Source organism: Oncorhynchus gorbuscha, linkage group LG05, assembly GCF_021184085.1.
Source record: "Oncorhynchus gorbuscha isolate QuinsamMale2020 ecotype Even-year linkage group LG05, OgorEven_v1.0, whole genome shotgun sequence".
Taxonomy (NCBI): Eukaryota; Metazoa; Chordata; class Actinopteri; order Salmoniformes; family Salmonidae; genus Oncorhynchus; species Oncorhynchus gorbuscha.
The window spans coordinates 32,874,012-32,895,904 of NC_060177.1; the positions used below are offsets into that span (position 1 = coordinate 32,874,012).

General features: G+C 45.8%; 1 protein-coding gene across 1 annotated transcript; it reads left to right on the forward strand.

Annotated features, from left to right (window-relative positions):
• Window positions 1-14,774: 14,774 nt before the first annotated feature.
• LOC124035847 (cytochrome b-c1 complex subunit Rieske, mitochondrial-like) lies at window positions 14,775-18,362 on the forward strand. Its single transcript, XM_046349641.1, has 2 exons — window positions 14,775-15,063; window positions 17,624-18,362. Exons 1-2 carry the CDS (start codon window positions 14,853-14,855, stop codon window positions 18,232-18,234), a joined length of 822 nt encoding a protein of 273 aa, XP_046205597.1. The 5' UTR covers window positions 14,775-14,852; the 3' UTR covers window positions 18,235-18,362.
• The last annotated feature ends 3,531 nt before the right edge of the window (window positions 18,363-21,893 follow it).

Sequence of the window (21,893 nt, forward strand, 5' to 3'; positions counted from 1 at the left end):
CGAAAAATCAAAAAGGAAATGGTCTCACTGTGGTTACCAGATACTGTGAGGGTTAAAGGTAGTGTCTCACATCTGATACTGGGGAGAAGACTACCATCTAAGGCGAACATGGGCGTGGGCTCCCTTAACTGCCTGAGAGGAATGTCATGTTTCCGAGCCCATGCTTCGTCCATAAAACAACCCTCAGCCCCAGAGTCTATCAAGGCACTGCAGGAAGCTGCCGAACCGGTCCAGCGTAGATGGACCGACAAGGTAGTACAGGATCTTGATGGAGAGACCTGAGTAGTAGCGCTCACCAGTAGCCCTCTGCTTACTGATGAGCTCTGGCTTTTACTGGACATGAAATGACAAAATGTCCAGCAGAACCGCAATAGAGGCAAAGGCGGTTGGTGATTCTCCGTTCCCTCTCCTTAGTCGAGATGCGAATACCTCCCAGCTGCATGGGCTCAGTCTCTGAGCCGGTGGGAGGAGATGGTTGAGATGCGGAGAGGGGGAACACCGTTAACGCGAGCTCTCTTCCATGAGCTCGGTGGCGAAGAATCCACGCTGGAAGGAACCTCCCGGGAGAGAATCTCATCTTTAACCTCAGCGTGGAGTCCCTCCAGAAAACGAGCGAGCAACGCCGGCTCGTTCCAGTCATTGGAGGCAGCAAGAGTGCGAAACTCTATAGAGTAATCCGTTATGGATCGATCACCTTGACATAGGGAAGCCAGGGCCCTGGAAGCCTCCTTCCCAAAAACTGAACGATCAAAAACCCGTATCATCTCCTCTTTAAAGTTCTGATACTCGTTAGTACACTCAGCCCTTGCCTCCCCGATAGCTGTGCCCCACTCCCGAGCCCGTCCAGTAAGGAGTGATATGACGTAGGCGATCCAAGCTCTCTCTCTTGAGTATGTGTTGGGCTGGAGAGAGAACACAATATCACACTGGGTGAGAAAGGAGCGGCACTCAGTGGGCTGCCCAGAGTAACATGGTGGGTTATTAACCCTAGGTTCCGGGGACTCGGAAGACCAGGAAGTAGCTGGTGGCACGAGACGAAGACTCTGAAACTGTCCTGAGAGGTCGGAGACCTGAGCGGCCAGGGTCTCAACGGCATGACGAGCAGCAGACAATTCCTGCTCGTGTCTGCCGAGCATCGCTCCCTGGATCTCGACGGCTGAGTTGCGAGAATCCGTAGTCGCTGGGTCCATTCTTGGTCGGATCCTTCTGTTATGCTGGTGAATGAGGACCCAAAAGCGACTTAACAGAAACAGAGTCTTTATTCCAGTCTTTAACAAAAACGATAATCCTGGATATTATCACAGGTAAAGTCAAAACAGGAAAACTGAAATCCTCTAATCAGTAGAGGGGAACAACTGGAGACGCGACCACAGACTGCAGGTCGCTTCGGGAAGGCGCAGGCCGTAGCTGATATAGATACCTGCTCACACGCAGCATCTGAAGAAGGCAAAAACACGACAGGGCGGAACAAGGACACAGAACAGCAAACATCAAACAAGGATCCGACAAGGACAGAAGCGGAAACAGAGGGAGAAATAGGGACTCTAATCAGAGGGCAAAATAGGGGACAGGTGTGAAAGAGTAAATGAGGTAGTTAGGAGAATGAGGAACAGCTGGGAGCAGGAACGGAACGATAGAGAGAGAGAGCGAGAGAGAGGGAGGGGGATAGAAAGAGGGAAAGAACCTAATAAGACCAGCAGGGGGAAACGAATAGAAGAGGGAGCACCGGGACAAGACATGACAATCTATGACAAAACATGACAGAATTAGAATGGATACATCAGAGGTGTACCACGCAGCGTTCAGAGGGGTCTGTATTTCCCGATGTTCATTTAAATCGATACCTCAGAGGTACAGTTTCTTGCGAAAGTATTCAACCCCCTTGGAATTTTTTCCTATTTTCTTTGCCTTACAACCTGGAATTAAAATTGATTTTTTTTGTGGGGGGGGTGTATAATTTGATTTACACAACATGCCTACCACTTTGAAGATGCTAAATATTTTTCATTGAGAAACAAACAAGAAACAACACAAAAAAACTGAAAACTTCAGCGTGCATAACTATTCACCCCCCCTACTTTGTAGAGCCACCTTTTGCAGCAATTACAGCTGCAAGTCTCTTGTCTCTATAGCTTGGCACATCTAGCCACTGGGATTTCTGCCCATTCTTCAAGGTATAACTGCTCCAGCTCCTTCAAGTTGGATGGGTTCTGCTGGTGTACATCAATCTTTAAGTGATACCACAGATTCTCAATTGGATTGAGGTCTGGGCCTTGACTAGGCCATTCCAAGACATTTAAATGTTTCCCTTTAAACCACTCAAGTGTTGCTTTAGCAGTATGCTTAGGGTCATTGTCCTGCTGGAAGGTGAACCTCCGTCCCAGTCTCAAATCTTTGGAAGACTGAAAACAGGTTTCCCAAAGAATTTCCCTGTATTCAGCACCATCCATCATTCCTTCAATTCTGACCAGTTTCACAGTCCCTGCCGATGAGAAACATCCCACAGCATGATGCTGCCACCACCATGCTTCACTGTGGGGATGGTGTTCTCGGGGTGATGAGAGAGGTGTTGGGTTTGCGCCAGATATAGACATAGTTTACCTTGATGGCCAAAAAGCTCAATTTTATTCTCATCTGAACAGAGTACCTTCCGCCATATGTTTGGGGAGTCTCCCACATTCCTTTTGGCAAATACCAAATGTGTTTGCTTATTTCTTTCTTTAAGCAATGGCTTTTTCTGGACACTCTTCCATAAAGCCCAGCTCTGTGGATTGTAAGGCTTAAAGTGGTCCTCTGGACAGATAACCCTGAAGGAGCTTCAAAGCTCCACAGCGATTTGGGTATCTTTGGTCTCTCTGTTGCCTCCCTGATTAATGCCCTCCCTGCCTGGTCCGTGAGTTTTGTGGGCGGCCCTCTCTTGGCAGATTTGTTGTGGTGCCATATTCTTTCTATTTTTAAACAATGGATTTATTGGTGCTCCTTGGGATGTTAAAAGTTTCTGATATTTTTTTATAACCCAACCCTGATCTGCACTTCTCCACAACTTTGTCCCTGACCTGTTTGGAGAGCTCCTTGGTCTTCATGGTGCCGCTTGCTTGGTGGCGCCCCTTGCTTTGTGATGTTGCAGACTCTGGGGCCTTTCAGAACAGGTGTATATATACTGAGATCATGTGACAGATCATGTGAAACTTAGATTGCACACAGGTGGACTTTATTTAACTAATTATGTGACTTCTGAAGGTAATTGGTTGCACCAGATCTTATTTAGGGGCTTCAAAGCAAAGGGGGTGAATACATATGCACACACCACTTTACCATTTTTTTTATATATTTTTTTTAAACAAGTGATTCTTTTTCATTTCACTTCACCAATTTGGAGTATTTTGTGTATGTCCACTACAGGAAATCCAAATAAAAATCCATTTCAATTACAGGGTGTAATGCAACAAAATAGCAAAAGGCCATGGGGAATTAATACTTTTGCAAGGCACTGTACCTATGATGGTAAGACGAATTTGTCCTTCCCTCTTGTCTTGGTCAATTGTCCTCGACTACATTACATGCAGAGCTGCAGGCGGTGCATGTTTCGGTCTAGTCTTCACATTCGTCACTTGTCAAGAGTTTCAGAGGGTCTGAACATTTTCTGGTCTTGAAGTTTTAACTATTTCCAGCCGTGAAGCCACCCCTCCACACTGTCTGGTTTAATATGTTAATTCTTCAGTGAGTCCGTTGAACCACTCTGGCCTTGGGTGTTCCGTCCTGTTGACACAACGTCTGTGCTCACGTGGGCGTGGTTACTGACTTGGCCCAGGTTTATGTGAAAAGCAATTATCTCATTTAGAAGTCTGAATTCACATTTCTATCTTTTCAAACGTATTCTTATACTTAATCATGTATTTTATGTTGAGGTGCAAACCTGATAACTAGGATGTGTACCCTTTCAGAGTTACAGTTATCTTGTTATAAGTCTTTCTGATCATTTTAATGACATCACAAAATAGACATTAATTTTCCATATTCCATTTCACAGCATTACCAACATTTGGATGCTGAAGTATATTGTTCAATGTTCATTGCTTGATGTTTAAGTTCTTTGGCAAGAGTCTCTCTGTAACACTCAGACATTGCATTCTCAATACTGCAGAGCCAAAGGGAGAGTTTCTGCTAGGTATTTACAATCTAGTTGTTAAGTCATAAAACCGGGCCAACTCCCCCAGGAGAGAGAGTTTGGCTATCTGTCAGCCATTGGCCTAGCTGATGGGAAGAAAATTATGTGGATATATTGAAGCAACATCTCAAAACATCAGCCAGGAAATTAAAGCTTGGTCTCAAATGGGTCTTCCAAATGGACAATGACCCCAAGCATCCTTTCAAAGTTGTAGCAAAATGGCTTAAGGACAACAAAGTCAAGGTATAGGAGTGGCCATCACAAAGCCCTGCTGTCATGTTTGTCATTTATTGTCATGTCTTGTCCCTGTGCTCCCCATGCTATTCGTTTCCCTCTGCTGGTCTTGTTTGGTTCTTTCCCTCCTTCTATCCCTCTCTCTCCCCCTCCCTCTCTCACTCTCTCGCTCTCTCTTCTCTCTGTCGTTCCGTTCCTGCTCCCAGCTGTTCCTATTCCCCTAATCATCATTTAGTCTTCCCACACCTGTTCCCGATCCTTTCCCCTGATTAGAGTCCCTATTTATTCCTTTGTGATCCGTTCCTGTCCCGTCGGTTCCTTGTATTGTATTCACCATGCTGTGATTGCGTTTCGCCCTGTCCTGTCGTGTTTTTGCCGTGATTGTGTATCACCCTGTCCTGTCGTGTTTTGTGCCTTCATCAGATGCTGCGTGTGAGCAGGTGTCTCAGTCGACTACGGCCTGCGCCTACCCGAAGCGACCTGCAGTCTGTGGCCGCTTCTCCAGTTGTTTCCCCTCTACAAGTCTAGAGGATTTCTGTTATTCCGTTTTGGACTTTAGTAAACTCTGTTTCTGTTAAGTCGCTTTTGGGTCCTCTTTCACCTGCATGACAGAAGGAACCGACCAAGGAATGGACCCAGCGACTTCAGACGCTCGTTACACTGCCGTCGAGATCCAAGGAGCCATGCTCGGCAGACACGAGCAGGAATTGTCTGCTGCTCGCCATGCCGTGGAGAACCTGGCTGCTCAGGTTTCCGACCTCTCTGGACAGTTCCAGAGTCTACGTCTCGTGCCACCTGTTACTTCCTGGCCTGCCGAGCCTCCAGAACCTAGGGTTAATAACCCACCTTGCTACTCCGGGCAGCCCACTGAGTGCCGCTCCTTTCTCACGCAGTGTGAGATTGTGTTCTCTCTCCAACCCAACACATACTCTAGAGAGAGAGCTCGGGTTGCTTACGTCATTTCACTCCTTACTGGCCGGGCTCGAGAATGGGGCACAGCTATCTGGGAGGCAAGGGCTGATTGCTCTAACGAATTCCAGAACTTTAAAGAGGAGATGATTCGGGTTTTTGACCGTTCAGTTTTTGGTGGGGAGGCTTCTAGGGCCCTGGCTTCCTTATGCCAAGGTGAACGGTCCATAACGGATTATTCCATTGAGTTTCGCACTCTTGCTGCCTCTAGTGAGTGGAACGAGCCGGCGCTGCTCGCTCGTTTTCTGGAGGGACTCCACGCAGTGGTTAAGGATGAGATTCTCTCCCGGGAGGTTCCTTCAGATGTGGACTCTTTGATTGCTCTCGCCATCCGCATAGAACGACGGGTAGATCTTCGTCACCGGGCTCGTGGAGGAGAGCTCGCATCAACGGTGTTTCCCTGCTCCGCATCGCAACCATCTCCCTCCTCTGGCTTTGAGACTGAGCCCATGCAGCTGGGAGGGATTCGCATCTCGAATAAGGAGAGGGAACGGAGGATCACCAACCGCCTGTGCCTCTATTGCGGAGTTGCTGGACATTTTGTTAATTCATGTCCAGTAAGAGGCCAGAGCCCATCAGTAAGCGGAGGGCTACTGGTGAGCGCTACTACTCAGGTCCCTTCATCTAGATCTTGTACTACTATGTCGGTCCATCTACGCTGGACCGGTTCGGGTGCTACATGCAGTGCTTTGATTGACTCTGGGGCTGAGGGTTGTTTCATGGACGAAGCATGGGCTCGGAAACATAACATTCCTTTCAGACCGTTAGACAGGCCTACGCCCATGTTTGCCTTAGATGGTAGTCATCTTCCCAGTATCAAATTTGAGACACTACCTTTAACTCTCACAGTATCTGGTAACCACAGTGAGACTATTTCTTTTTGATTTTCCGTTCACCGTTTACACCTGTTGTTTTGGGTCATCCCTGGCTTGTATGTCATAATCCTTCTATTAATTGGTCTAGTAATTCTATCCTATCCTGGAACGTTTCTTGTCATGTGAAGTGTTTAATGTCTGCCATCCCTCCCATTTCTTCTGTCCCTACTTCTCAGGAGGAACCTGGCGATTTGACAGGAGTGCCGGAGGAATATCATGATCTGCGCACGGTCTTCAGTCGGTCCCGAGCCAACTCCCTTCCTCCTCACCGGTCGTATGATTGTAGTATTGATCTCCTTCCGGGGACCACTCCTCCTCGAGGTAGACTATACTCTCTGTCGGCTCCCGAACGTAAGGCTCTCGAGGATTATTTGTCTGTGTCTCTTGACGCCGGTACCATAGTGCCTTCTTCTTCTCCGGCCGGGGCGGGGTTCTTTTTGTTAAAAAGAAGGACGGTACTCTGCGCCCCTGCGTGGATTATCGAGGGCTGAATGACATAACGGTTAAGAATCGTTATCCGCTTCCCCTTATGTCATCAGCCTTCGAGATTCTGCAGGGAGCCAGGTGCTTTACTAAGTTGGACCTTCGTAACGCTTACCATCTCGTGCGCATCAGAGAGGGGGACGAGTGGAAAACGGCGTTTAACACTCCGTTAGGGCATTTTGAGTACCGGGTTCTGCCGTTCGGTCTCGCCAATGCGCCAGCTGTTTTTCAGGCATTAGTTAATGATGTTCTGAGAGACATGCTGAACATTTTTGTTTTTGTCTATCTTGACGATATCCTGATTTTTTCTCCGTCACTCGAGATTCATGTTCAGCACGTTCGACGTGTTCTACAGCGCCTTTTAGAGAATTGTCTCTACGTAAAGGCTGAGAAGTGCTCTTTTCATGTCTCCTCCGTTACTTTTCTCGGTTCCGTTATTTCCGCTGAAGGCATTCAGATGGATTCCGCTAAGGTCCAAGCTGTCAGTGATTGGCCCGTTCCAAGGTCACGTGTCGAGTTGCAGCGCTTTTAGGTTTCGCTAATTTCTATCGGCGTTTCATTCGTAATTTCGGTCAAGTTGCTGCCCCTCTCACAGCTCTTACTTCTGTCAAGACGTGTTTTAAGTGGTCCGGTTCCGCCCAGGGAGCTTTTGATCTTCTAAAAGAACGTTTTACGTCCGCTCCTATCCTCGTTACTCCTGACGTCACTAGACAATTCATTGTCGAGGTTGACGCTTCAGAGGTAGGCGTGGGAGCCATCCTATCCCAGCGCTTCCAGTCTGACGATAAGGTTCATCCTTGCGCTTATTTTCTCATCGCCTGTCGCCATCTGAGCGCAACTATGATGTGGGTAACCGTGAACTGCTCGCCATCCGCTTAGCCCTAGGCGAATGGCGACAGTGGTTGGAGGGGGCGACCGTTCCTTTTGTCGTTTGGACAGACCATAAGAACCTTGAGTACATCCGTTCTGCCAAACGACTTAATGCCCGTCAAGCTCGTTGGGCGTTGTTTTTCGCTCGTTTCGAGTTTGTGATTTCTTACCGTCCGGGTAGCAAGAACACCAAGCCTGATGCCTTATCCCGTCTGTTTAGTTCTTCTGTGGCTTCTACTGATCCCGAGGGGATTCTTCCTTATGGGCGTGTTGTCGGGTTAACAGTCTGGGGAATTGAAAGACAGGTTAAGCAAGCACTCACGCACACTGCGTCGCCGCGCGCTTGTCCTAGTAACCTCCTTTTCGTTCCTGTTTCCACTCGTCTGGCTGTTCTTCAGTGGGCTCACTCTGCCAAGTTAGCTGGTCATCCCGGTGTTCGAGGCACTCTTGCGTCTATTCGCCAGCGCTTTTGGTGGCCGACTCAGGAGCGTGACACGCGCCGTTTCGTGGCTGCTTGTTCGGACTGCGCGCAGACTAAGTCGGGTAACTCTCCTCCTGCCGGTCGTCTCAGACCGCTCCCATTCCTTCTCGACCATGGTCTCACATTGCCTTAGACTTCATTACCGGTCTGCCTTTGTCTGCGGGGAAGACTGTGATTCTGACGGTTGTCGATAGGTTCTCTAAGGCGGCACATTTCATTCCCCTCGCTAAACTTCCTTCCGCTAAGGAGACGGCACAAATCATTATTGAGAATGTATTCAGAATTCATGGCCTCCCGTTAGACGCCGTTTCAGACAGAGGCCCGCAATTCACGTCACAGTTTTGGAGGGAGTTCTGTCGTTTGATTGGTGCGTCCGTCAGTCTCTCTTCCGGGTTTCATCCCCAGTCTAACGGTCAAGCAGAGAGGGCCAATCAGACGATTGGTCGCATACTACGCAGCCTTTCTTTCAGAAACCCTGCGTCTTGGGCAGAACAGCTCCCCTGGGCAGAATACGCTCACAATTCGCTTCCTTCGTCTGCTACCGGGTTATCTCCGTTTCAGAGTAGTCTGGGTTACCAGCCTCCTCTGTTCTCATCCCAGCTTGCCGAGTCCAGCGTTCCCTCCGCTCAAGCGTTTGTCCAACGTTGTGAGCGCACCTGGAGGAGGGTGAGGTCTGCACTTTGCCGTTACAGGGCACAGACGGTGAGAGCCGCCAATAAACGCAGGATTAAGAGTCCAAGGTATTGTTGCGGCCAGAGAGTGTGGCTTTCCACTCGCAACCTTCCTCTTACGACAGCTTCTCGTAAGTTGACTCCGCGGTTCATTGGTCCGTTCCGTGTCTCCCAGGTCGTCAATCCTGTCGCTGTACGACTGCTTCTTCCGCGACATCTTCGTCGCGTCCATCCTGTCTTCCATGTCTCCTGTGTTAAGCCCTTTCTTCGCACCCCCGTTCGTCTTCCCTCCCCCTCCCGTCCTTGTCGAGAGCGCACCTATTTACAAGGTACATAAGATTATGGACATGCGTTCTCGGGGACGGGGTCACCAATACCTAGTGGATTGGGAGGGTTACGGTCCTGAGGAGAGGAGTTGGGTTCCGTCTCGGGACGTGCTGGACCGTTCGCTCATCGATGATTTCCTCCGTTGCCGCCAGGATTCCTCCTCGAGTGCGCCAGGAGGCGCTCGGTGAGTGGGGGGTACTGTCATGTTTGTCATTTATTGTCATGTCTTGTCCCTGTGCTCCCCATGCTATTCGTTTCCCTCTGCTGGTCTTGTTTGGTTCTTTCCCTCCTTCTATCCCTCTCTCTCCCCCTCCCTCTCTCACTCTCTCGCTCTCTCTTCTCTCTGTCGTTCCGTTCCTGCTCCCAGCTGTTCCTATTCCCCTAATCATCATTTAGTCTTCCCACACCTGTTCCCGATCCTTTCCCCTGATTAGAGTCCCTATTTATTCCTTTGTGATCCGTTCCTGTCCCGTCGGTTCCTTGTATTGTATTCACCATGCTGTGATTGCGTTTCGCCCTGTCCTGTCGTGTTTTTGCCGTGATTGTGTATCACCCTGTCCTGTCGTGTTTTGTGCCTTCATCAGATGCTGCGTGTGAGCAGGTGTCTCAGTCGACTACGGCCTGCGCCTACCCGAAGCGACCTGCAGTCTGTGGCCGCTTCTCCAGTTGTTTCCCCTCTACAAGTCTAGAGGATTTCTGTTATTCCGTTTTGGACTTTAATAAACTCTGTTTCTGTTAAGTCGCTTTTGGGTCCTCTTTCACCTGCATGACACCTGCCTTCAATCCTATAGAAAATGTGTGGGCAGAACTGAAAAATCCTGTGGGAGCAAGGCCTACAAACCTGACTCAGTTACACCAGCTCTGTCAGGAGGAATGGGCCAAAATTCACCCAACTTATTGTGGGAGGCTTGTGGAAGGCTACCCAAAGCGTTTGACCCAAGTTAAACCATTTAAAGGCAACGCTACCAAATACTAGTTGAGTGTATGTAAACTTCTGACCCACTGGGAATAAAAGCTAAAAATAAATCCTTCTCTCTACTATTATTCTGACATTTAACATTCTTAAAATAAAGTGGTGATCCTAACTGACCTAAGACAGGGAATTTTTAAATGTATTTGGCTAAGGTGTACGTCAACTTTCGACTTCAACTGTATGTTAAGGGGACCTGTTGTAGTTTTACTACAAGTCACTGTGTCTTAGACCATTGTAGTGGTGATAGGTATTAAAGAGTCTATTTCATAGCTAAGTTATCCACTGAGGAGCTCGCTAACCTCACAACGGAAGTACTCTCTAAGCACTGAACCACTCGTACGCGGTGTGATCATGGTTCATGACTTCTAATAACTTTCCTACTGAATGGAGGATTCTATTTATTAGAGGCTTGTGTGTTAACCATCAGAAGAGTGTTCTGGAGATTCCCTTCCACATTTTGCAATCTGTGTGACTACTAACTCCTCTGTCGCTGTTATCAATAGCCATTTGACTTGAGAGGTCTCTAACCTTCTTACTGATTGTAGCTGGACTGACTGTGATAGCATTGGTCCCGGTATTCAATGGGACCAGTTATCCTACCAATTTATTCTGAAATGTTATCCTACCAGAACACACGATTAGAGCGTTTTACAAGTTGCATGGTAGTTGAAACTACACATGGCAAGGAATAATCATTTGTTTTGGAGGTGGAAAGCCCACTCGACACATTTTTTACGACCAGTGTGGTACACCTCAATGATATCTTAGATGTGTTCTAAGGATATCCGTCGAAGGGCCTGCCCGCTCCTCTCTGTTCTCATAGGAAAGTGCACAGCAAGATTTGTTTCCTGCCCTGGCCTCCTACAGTGTTGCATGTAGTCTCAGACCCCCCCCCACCACCACCACCACCTGAGGTTGGTGTTGGTATCCGAGGCACATACGAAAAGGTCGGACCCTTTGTACGAGTTGTCAGCAGCCGCGTTGTTATTAGATTGGCTGTAACCTTTCAAACAAATCTCCTGGTGTTTGTGCTTCAAACCGCTCAGAGGCTGTCGAGGCCTGTCAGTCACTACAGTATCCACGTGTGGCAACCTATCCAGTACCTGGGAAATGAGAAGACGATATCTGTCTGCGAAATCGCACAGTGTTTCACCAGTGGGAATCATCGGGTCAGTTGTGGGACTGACGCCACTGGTGTTATTGTAAGGGGTTTCAGTCCCCCGCAAAGAGGAAAATGTATAATCAGAAGCAGAGTACACTTAATGTTTTTATTCCCGTGCCGCAGGGCTTGCGGAAGTGTCCAAGAACAAGAGAAGTTCATCTCAGCTACAGTATTGTACGACACAAAGGAGGAGGGAAGTTGCTCATTCACAGAGACTGCTGGCTCGAAATCATGAAAATAAGGGTCAATCGGGTTTGCTGATTGAATGTGACGAGATATTGTAATATCTCCTTGGGTTGGATTCTGCACCAAGAGGTTTTCAAGCGTCTTTTACCCAAGGGGTGCTGTCGACAGATACCCCTCGTGGATGACTGCATTGCAGCTGGCGTTAGGAGAAGACCGCGTGGTCAGTGGAGACGGCACGGTGACCTGTGACCATACTTGGTTGGTTTTTCAATCCAAATTATCCTTTAAATCTGTTCCGAGTAGCAGTGGTTCAGATTCTAGGCTGGTAACATACACAGGGTGAACGAGCGATACGTCCTGGAAGTGTAGTTTGAGTGAAACCTCGAAGTGTAGAGTTGCATCGTTCCTTTTTTAACCAAGGTTTAGTTGGCTTCAAAGATCTTTTGAGACCATTGAATAATGTTTTGAAAGACGAGCGAGATTGTCGAGCCCAAATCAATTAGCGCTTCACAAGTTAAAGCAGTCCTCCAGGACTGTTTATGAGCTGTTTGAGTTGCGTTTTGTGGTCATATTCCCCACAAAGTGGAGTGGTTGTTCGCAATGACGTGATGTGTCATTTCTGTTCATAGTGAAAAGAGGTTGATTGTAGTGGTAGTCATTTCGAATAGCGACGTACTCTCCAGTTATTTAGACTGCGGTGGCTATTGGTCTTGTGGTTTCGTGGCAGAAACTATTGTGTGTCATCTCTCAATGCTCCAGTTGCTTGGTTGGGTATTCACACTGTAGCGCGTGACTTTTCTGGAATTCCTGCAGATGGTACCTTTAGGGAGGTATTCTGCTGCATAGCAGAGTCCACTTGGGCACTTCGAGTACTGAATTTAGACATGTGAGTGTTATCTGTCATAGTTTGCAGGTAGAGGTCTTGAGTACAGAGCGAGAGATTCAGTGATGAGATTTCCTCCGCTTGCTTAGAAATCAATATTTCCATTTTCATCACCTGAGTTCTCTCATCATTCATTTGGTCAGCGACTTCAATGAGTTGTGCTGATTTGTCAACCATCTTGGTCCTTGTGTTCATTAACTGATCGTCTTTGGTCTGCAGCATTTGGACTAGAACATTATTGTTTTGAGTAACGTTCATCAAAACTGCATGCATGTTATCAAGTTGCACGCTCCTGTTTGTAGATAGCTTGACTAGATTTATCTAGTTTGGCTTGGACTTCATCGTATTTAGTTCTGGCTAGATCGAGTTGTTCCTGTAGAAAACTATTTTGTTTCATCGTCATAAGATTTTGCAATTACTTTTAATTGTTCAGTTTTCAAACACAGTTCATCGGCTAGCAGAATGTTTTCATGTTCTGCTTTTGTCATTTGTGGCCTGGTTCTCTCCACCAGTCCCTTCATATCAACCAGTTCTTGCACGTGCTTCATCTGTGCACTGTGGTACTGGACAGATGCCAATCTCAGATGGCGATACATCAGGGCTAAACTGAGAGAGGAGAGAGAGTCATTACATTATGCTATCTTTGGTTAGGGGACCCCTGGAGGTCTGGGGCATTGCAGTGCTAGAAATGTCACTATAGACCCGGGTTCGATCCCGGGCTGTATCACAGCCAGCCGTGATCGGGAGTCCCATAGGGCGGCACACAATTGGTCCAGCGTCGTCCGGGTTAGGGGAGGGTTTGGCCGGGGGGGCTTTACTTGGCTCATCACACTCTAGCGAATCCCTGTGGTGGGCCGGGCGCCTGCAGGGTGACCTCGGTCGTCAAGTGAATGGTGTTTCCTCTGACACATTGGTGCGGCTGGCTTCCAGGTTAAGCGGGCAGGTGTTAAGAAGCGCGTTTCGTTTGACACGTGACTTGACTTTCGCCTCCAGAGCCCGTTGAGTATTTGTTATTTTATTAGGATGCCCATTAGCTATTGCAAAAGCAGCAGCTACACTTCCTGGGGTCCACACAGAACATAATACAGAATGACATACAGAACATCAACAGATAAGAACAGCTCAAGGAAAGAACGACATACATTTCTTTTAAAGGCACACGTAGCCTAAATATCAATGCATATACACAAACTATCTGGGTCAAATAGGGGAGAGGAGTTGTGCCGCCAGGTGTTGCTTCATCTGTTTTTTGAAACCAGGTTAGCTGTTTATTTGAGCAATATGAGATAGAAGGAAGTTTCACGCAATAAGGGCTCTATATAATTCTGTACACTTTCTTGAATTTGGGGAGTTGCAGCGATTTCGACGAAGATCGAAATCGGGGTAAAAGGTAAAATAAAAAATAAAAAGCTAATGCGGAGCTAACATTAGACTTAATTGAACATCAGACTAATTGAGCATTCTCATTATCTTTGACTAATGACAGTTTGGAACTCAAAGGCCTTCAGTACATTGTTGATGGTTAAAAAAAATTACCTCTTCATTGGACTCCGGTGCCCTTCAGTTATGCATTGGCTTTTGGGTTCTTAATTGAAGCATTGAAGATGGCGCGGCTAATGTGTACAACAGTGCTGACGCTCCTTAACAGTACATCTTGGGCTACTTATGCATCAGCAATTTAGAATTAAAAGTGACACTGCATGATTCGCTAAAGGATTGCAACTTGCCAAACATCTTTCTTTTACATTTTGTCCATTCCCTTGGAAGAAAATGTATAGCATTCCAGGCCTTATTCATCTCTGCTAAAACGCTTACTTACGGTATCATGCACAGCACATCTCTCCAATAACTTCAGCCAAAGATGTTGGTGTATATATATAGTTTCACCTTTTCTTCTCTGACTCTGCATCAGCCTGCAGAAACAAAATGGAACAGACACACACAAGATAGTTTTTACCTAGCAACCTAACAGCCAAAGCTTACAAAGTCATGTTGTCAGCTATGTTTGCATTTTGGAGTCAATCATTGCAAGTAAGCTAGCTAGCTACCGAGTTTACTCATGAATTAATTGTATGTCTTCAATGCATGACAGGGGCCTACATTTGGACGAAGATGTATTTGGAATACATGTTTTAATAATGTCACCACCAAGGAAGTCAGTGTATAACCATTCCACAAATAGCAGCTATGCATAACGTTTTGTAATTTTCTCCATGGTGAGAATAATTATTAAATGTAGGTCCTAATGTGATGTCAAAGGGCATTAGCTTATGCAAATGATGATTGGTCATGTTTAGTTATCTCACAACTTGAACAATGGAGTAGTGTAAAACAAAACACATAACACAATTTAGTGTCAGAAAAGTCCTAAGTATTTTAATCAGATAAGAATTCCCTAAGACAATAATTGATTAGTTATTGCTCATCACAGTAAAAAAAAGGTAACCCTTCTGACCGACGTCATTTTGTAACTTGACGTGTTGCGTAAGCAGACAGCGCTTGCGCCCTTTGCACAATCCAGGCAAGGTCGTAGCTAGCTAGCATTGCAAGGAGCCTATCTCGCTTAAAAGATGATGTCCCTTGCCGCTCGTTCGGGGGCATTTTCCCCATACTTGCAGGCAACGAACTATGCAGTTGCTGGACCACTCAAAGCACTTATTCCAGGGGTGGTTGTAAAGGGAGAGAAAGTGTTGGTAGACACGAAGAAACCTTTCCTAACCCGCGAGTCCCTGAACGGTCAGAGCCCCAAGACCGGGCCGGCAGTATCAGTTAGCATAAATGGTAAGTAGCTAAGCAAGCTAGCTAACAGCATCTAATGGCTAACGTTAATAATCGGGTTATTTGTTTTACTTGTGGATGAGTCATTGACATAAGATGTTAGGACGTGCTGTGTGTAGTTTACCAAAGTCCAGTGTGTATGCTGTAGAATCTGAGAGGATTGTTAAAAAAATTAGCCTAGTGTTCATTAGCATTGGCTAGACGCGGCCTAGTAGCCAGCCAAGTAGTTAACTAGCTAACTACGGTAACTAGCTGACTGCGAGGTCAGGACCAAAAGTTTAGAACAAGAAATTCGTTTACTTGCTAGGTAAGTAAGTGGGGTGTCCATTCTAGTTAAGATAACATTATATAATCCATTCAGATGGGCCTTAGCGATGCTAGCCAGCAGATCCCGACACTACCATTAAGCTTGTTTACATTGAGCTGCACTGGGGGTCAGAACTTAATGATGAATATATTAAGTCACTATGGAGCTGGCGTGAGATGGAGATATTGGTTAGAAAGCTTACCTCTATGCAGGGATGGGATATGCAACCGCACTCCAAATTGTACCTTAATCCACACTGATAGATCAAGAAGATTGAAATACTGCTTGTTTTCCCAGAAAACTGCCGTTTCTGTCCTCATGCTAGCTAGCAATTGCCACTGCAGCCAGTTTGGTTGACACAGCCATTCCAACGAGCATCTTTTGTTGTTCAACGTGATTTGCCATTCCATAATGGCTACTGCTAGCTAGCATGAGGATGAAACAGTATTTCAATCTTCTCAATGTATCAGTGTGGAGTAAGGTCAAATTGAGTACAGTGGCATATTCCATCCATGCATTGAGGTAGGCCACCCCCAGGTGGTGAAGGTAGGAAACAACATCTCCATCCCACTGATCCTCAACACTGGGGCCCCACAAGGGAGCGTTCTCAGCCCTCTCCTGTACTCCCTGTTCACCCATGACTGTGTGGCCATGCACGCTACCAACTCAATCATCAAGTTTGCAGACGACAATACAGTGGTAGGCCTGATTACCAACAATGACGAGACAGCCTACAGGGAAGAGGTGAGGGCCCTCAGAGTGTGGTGTCAGGAAAATAACCTCACACTCAACGTAAACAAAACAAAGGAGATTATCGTGTACTTCAGGAAACAGCAGAGGGGCACCCCTCATCCACATCGACGGGACAGTAGTGGAAAAGGTGTGACGTTTTAAGTTCCTTGGCGTACACATCATGGACAAACTGAAATGGACCACACAGACAGCGTGATGAAGAAGGCGCAGCAGGCCCTGTCATCTAAAACACTCAAACTTTTACAGATGCACAATCGAGAGCATCATGTCTGGTTGTATCACCACCCGGTACAGCAATTGCACCGCCCTCAACCTCAAGGCTCTCCAGAGGATAGTGCGGTCTGCACAATGCATCACCAGGGGCAAACTACCTGCCCTCCAGGACACCTACTGCACCCGATGACACAGGAAGGCCAAAAATATCATCAAGTACAACAACCACCTGAGCCACTGCCTGTTCACCCCACTATTATCCAGAAGGCGAGGTCAGTACAGGTGCATCAAAGCTGGGACCAAGAGACTGAAAAACAGCTTCTATCTCAAGGCCGTCTGACTGTTAAAACAGCCATCACTAACATGGAGAGGCTGCTGTCAACATACAGGCTCAAATCTCTGGCCACTTAAATAAACGGACTTGATGAAGGTGTCACTTTAATGATGTTTACATTGAGGAATCACTAGTCACTTTCAATAACGGCACTTAAAAATGTTTACATATCCTACATTACTCATCTCATATGTAAATACTGTATTCTACACCTTCTACTGCATCTTGCCTATGCTGCACGGCCATCGCTCATCCATATATTTATATGTACATATTCTTATTCATCCCTTTACATTTGTGTGTATAAGGTAGTTGTTGTGAATTTGTTAGATTACTTGTTAGATATTACTGCATAGTCGGCACTAGAAGCACAAGCATTTCGCTACACTCGCGTTAACATCTGCTGTATGTGATCAATAAAATGTTATTTGGTTTTCCTAACACCGTTTCCAGTGTCTTAATGTAAGCATGATTGCATTCTGAACCCAATGCAGCTCAGTGTCAACAAGTGTAATGGTAGATCTGGAATCTTCTGGATAGAGTGAGGAGTGCTTTCTTGGTCACTACATGTAGGCCAAAGGTGTAATCATTTCTATTATTTTGTTTCAAAACGTTTTGCAATGAAACAAGGGTTTCTGTTGGACAAATTCAGGAAGGTACCTTCTCATTACGTTTGCTCTGTTTGGTTCTTAAACGGTTTCCGTTTCAAGACACATTGATTATGCCCTGGCTAATGGGCTAGCTAACATAGAAAGCTTGCTAGTTAGCTACTTTATTGACTATTTAAACTTGACTTTTAAACAATCTGTTCATACATTTTCTATCTAATTAGCTATTGACTTGGATGCATCTGCTGCTATAATGTGCCCTCCGGTACTTTCCGATCACATGCCATTGTTTATCTCTTAGTACTGTCTTGATTGTTTATCTAATGGACAACTTGTTTTATTTTTCAGCAAAAGCTGCAGTCCGCTTCGCTCACACTGACATCAAGGTGCCAGATTTCTCTGATTACCGTCGTCCTGAGTTGCTTGACCCCAATAAATCTTCTCAGGAGAGCAGCGAGTCCAGGAAAACCTTCTCCTACCTTGTCACCGGGGCCACAGCTGTGGTGGGTGTCTACACAGCCAAGACCGTGGCCACACAGTTTATCTCTTCCATGAGTGCCTCAGCTGATGTCCTGGCCATGTCCAAGATCGAGGTCAAGCTGGGAGAGATCCCAGAGGGCAAGAATATGACCTTCAAGTGGAGGGGCAAGCCTCTGTTCATCCGCCACCGGACTGAGAAAGAGATCGCCGCAGAGGAAGCTGTGGATATGGCTGAGCTACGTGACCCCCAGCACGACAAGGACCGCGTCGCCAAACCAAAATGGATCATTGTCATCGGCGTGTGCACCCACCTGGGCTGTGTACCCATCGCCAATGCTGGTGACTATGGCGGATACTACTGCCCCTGCCATGGCTCTCACTACGATGCCTCTGGTCGCATCAGGAAAGGCCCAGCCCCACTCAACCTGGAGGTGCCTTACTATGAGTTCCCAGATGAGGACACTGTAATTGTAGGCTAAATTGCTGGACTGAGATCACAGATCAGTATGTTCGGTATGTTTCTGTCTGACTCATTATTCCATCCATTAGCAGGTATAAACTGTTTCAGGGTGGTATATTGTAAGTAATAAATGTACATTTTATCTGATTGAAAACCTCATGTTATTTATTTCCCAATCACAGCTACATCTAATACTGTACCAAAATACGACCTGGGTTGTAAAAATGAATGATGGGGTTTATTTCGCCTTAGCGTGGAATAGCATACTAATAGTAGTGATGTTTTAATAGTGCAGGTACAAGAGGATTGACCCAAAAAACATACACCTGCTTGCAGACAGTTACCTACAATTGTGTCCGAAGGTGATTCTCAAGGGTCTATGTCATGAATGATGCCTTAATGTTCCATTTCAGAGAGCTACAGGAAAGGTTTTGTCTCGGATGTTGTTGGGGCGATTTAGAGTGCTTAGGTAAAGTTGTTTAATGGTAATATTGCGAGGGGTTGTATGTTTTCTTCCTATCGATATCCCTGTTTTTGTTTCGGTCGCCGTCACATAGATTAACGTTCTATGCGAGAAAGAAAAGGGGTCAGCAGGGGCTGACAAAGGCATTAAATCAATGCCTTTGTCAGCCCCTGCCCCTGCCTTTGTCAGCCCCTCAAGCAACAGAACAGTCACATTTTTCTATTGATGAGCTATCTGCCTACAGAGTTATGTAAAAATGTATATTCATGTTAAGCTAATAAATGTTTCACAGAAAATCATATTCCTTTTGTGTGCTATTTACAGTTTGCAGCTCCGACTGGGTTGCTAGTGCAGTACACAGCAGCAGCTTGCCTCTATAGTCTGAATGGCATTTGAACATTTCCGATGCACCTGCTAAAGCAAACCTCAGATTTGCGAGTACATTGCATTTAGCTATCAGGCTGGGTTAATAGCACGAACCCTCATTTGACTTTACATACAGGTCAAAACTACGGTCTGGTATAGTTCCTAGAAATGAGTGGTTTGACATTGGCTAGTTACGGATAAGGGTAACTGCTCAAGGTGTGTCATAGTCTGGTAAGAAGAGAAGCCTGGTGTCTGAGGTGGTCTTGACGAAGAGCTCTGGTGAATAGGAGAGAAATGGCTGCCCAACCCACCTGGCATTCCCACGCTTCATTGACTAATAACTAGCTAATAATAAAGTGCTTGATGTCTTCCTCTCTCCGGAGCCACAGAGACAAGCTATGCATATCTGCCTGTGTGTATTTATTTTATCCCGATGGATTCCTTGCAATCATGTACATTAAATAGGATTGATGTTACTGTTTCAGGTCAACCTTGACGAAATGTCCCCCTTGGAATTCCACAAAGACTCCAATAACTATACATGATATTGGTTGTAAATTGCCATCTATTGTGCATTTTGTTTTTGCATTGTCTGATGAATCAAAAGGTTTTGGTTGTGACATTGACACTGAATTCCCCACTGGCATTCATACTGCTGATTGGTTGGTAAAACTTATGTTAGGGGGAAGGCTATAGCAGAATGCCAAACGAGTAATGTTGCTGGATGTTGTGCTCTCTAAAGCAGCCACGTTGTTGGGACAGATTCTTGACAACCCTTTCACATCATAATATATGTAGAGGCCTCGAACCAATGCCTTATTTTTTTTGCAGATTTCCCTGTATTTTGACTGATGACTGACATTCTTTAGGTCAAAATTGCCCATTCTCCTGAGTGGAGCTGAAAGGATCAGAGGAGAATAAATAATCGCTCCCAACCAAACAAACTTGTAGACTGCACTTTATTTACATATAATTTCATGTGTATTAATTAGTTTAATAATGGAACAATATAGAAATAATAGAGAAAATAAGCAACTGCTGTAGCTTTTCAGATAGCATTCCCTGTCAACAGAACAAAGATAATTCCTCTGCTCAATAAGGTTTCAGATTACTTTTATTTTTTCAAAAACTTGAAAACTTCACACTGTTGTATGTGTGGTTTAATTATCTAATGGCTTTTGCCACAGTACAACCCCCTCACTGCCTTGTTGCATAGAGTGACCTCTGTTCCTGATAGACTGACACGCCACCTGCCCAGACAGACACAGGCTTGCTCACTGGTGCCATGTCAACTCTGCCTGCCAGATGCCCCTTTGTCCTTCAGGTGTGATTAATATATGATTATAAACTGGGTAGTTCGTGCCCTGAATGCTGATTGGCTGACAGCCGTGGTAAATCAGACCGTATAGCACAGGTATTACAAAACATTTATATTTACTGCTCTAATTACATTGGTAACTAGTTTATAATAACAATAAGGCACCTCGGGGGGTTTGTGATATATGGCCAATATACCACGGCTAAGGGCGCTTTGCGCCGTGCCTAAGAACACGTAGCTGTGGTATATTGGCCATATACCACAGCACCTTGGGCCTTATTGATTAATTATATCACCAGGGATGTCAGGACACCACTTCACTCTTGACATTTGAAAGCTGGATTCCCCGGTCTTGCTGTGGCACTCGTTACATCCAAAAGCCTTCCCTTTATTTCGGTATCAACCCATCTGATCATTCATTCTTAGAGGTCATAGTCATTTTGAACACTGCATACTTGCTCTGTCGGTGCTTAATGATTGTGCATGTCTGTAAAGCTCTCTAATGCACCGTTTTATGTAATGGAACTTCTACTTGAACTTCTACTTGTGAACGGACTGCTGATCCGAAGGGCTCTCATTCAGCTGACCACTTGCGTTCTGAAAGCTTTTCCAGGGAACACGTAAAATGCTGGCTAGGCTAATTATATTCGGGCTGGCTCAGATCCATGTAAAAACAAAGGAGGTAATATACTGTTTGTACAGTTCAACTTTTCCCCTTCGTTATATTACTTTGCAAGTCCCTTTTTCGCGGACTACCTTGAATTAATCTCTTCGAAACTGCATGGTGCAAGCATCTAATGTAGCATTTGTCTGAAAACTCTCAAGATGCTGGAGCAGTTCTCTTTAAAGAGTGAAGAGGGTCTATTGCTTTTCGTTACTGATGATGGAACCAGAAAAATGAAACAATTAGCTGCAAACTGATTTAATATTCCCCAATCTGATGTGTCAAATGAACATGTTAATCCTCTACTTGTCTCTAGGGGGATCAGATTATGATGAAAGTGTATTTGGATCTCGTGATTCATTTGAACTTGTGTTGCGTAAATTTGCATAGTGATAAGGCGTTTCACCGTAGAACATAGCTGGAAATGTATTTTTTCCAACTTCGTTAAATCTTTTTTTTTCTTTTAATGTTTTCGTTGTCGTGTCATCTCGGACTTTGTCTCTCAGTGAACAAAAATGTCTTCATTGCATTTTGAGTGATTAACTTCTCACATGTCACCTCTCTCCTCAACTATCTTCACTGGTTCCTGGTGGCAGCTTGTAACATATTTCAGATTTTGGGGCAGCCTTCTACTCTGCTACTTTGTCTGTGTTCTACTTTTTGTTCCTTCTACTAGGGGAATATGCTCAGATGGTGCCACCGGTTCCTGTTGAGGGGTACTACCCTTCACCTGCAGCCAGGCAGTGATCAGACCTTCCACCCTGACTCGGCCACTTTGATCTGCCACCGCTGGAAACTTGGCACTTGCATCCTTGCTCACATCCCTGTCACAGCTCTTGTTATGACCCAACGGTCATAACAAGAGTG

What these genes read in the sequence shown, in the direction of transcription:
- LOC124035847 (XM_046349641.1), top strand. Translation starts at nt 14,853, where the DNA reads ATGATGTCCCTTGCCGCTCGTTCGGGGGCATTTTCCCCATACTTGCAG. An exon ending in AGTATCAGTTAGCATAAATG is followed by an intron (nt 15,064 to 17,623) that starts GTAAGTAGCTAA and finishes TTTATTTTTCAG; the next exon opens with CAAAAGCTGCAGTCCGCTTC.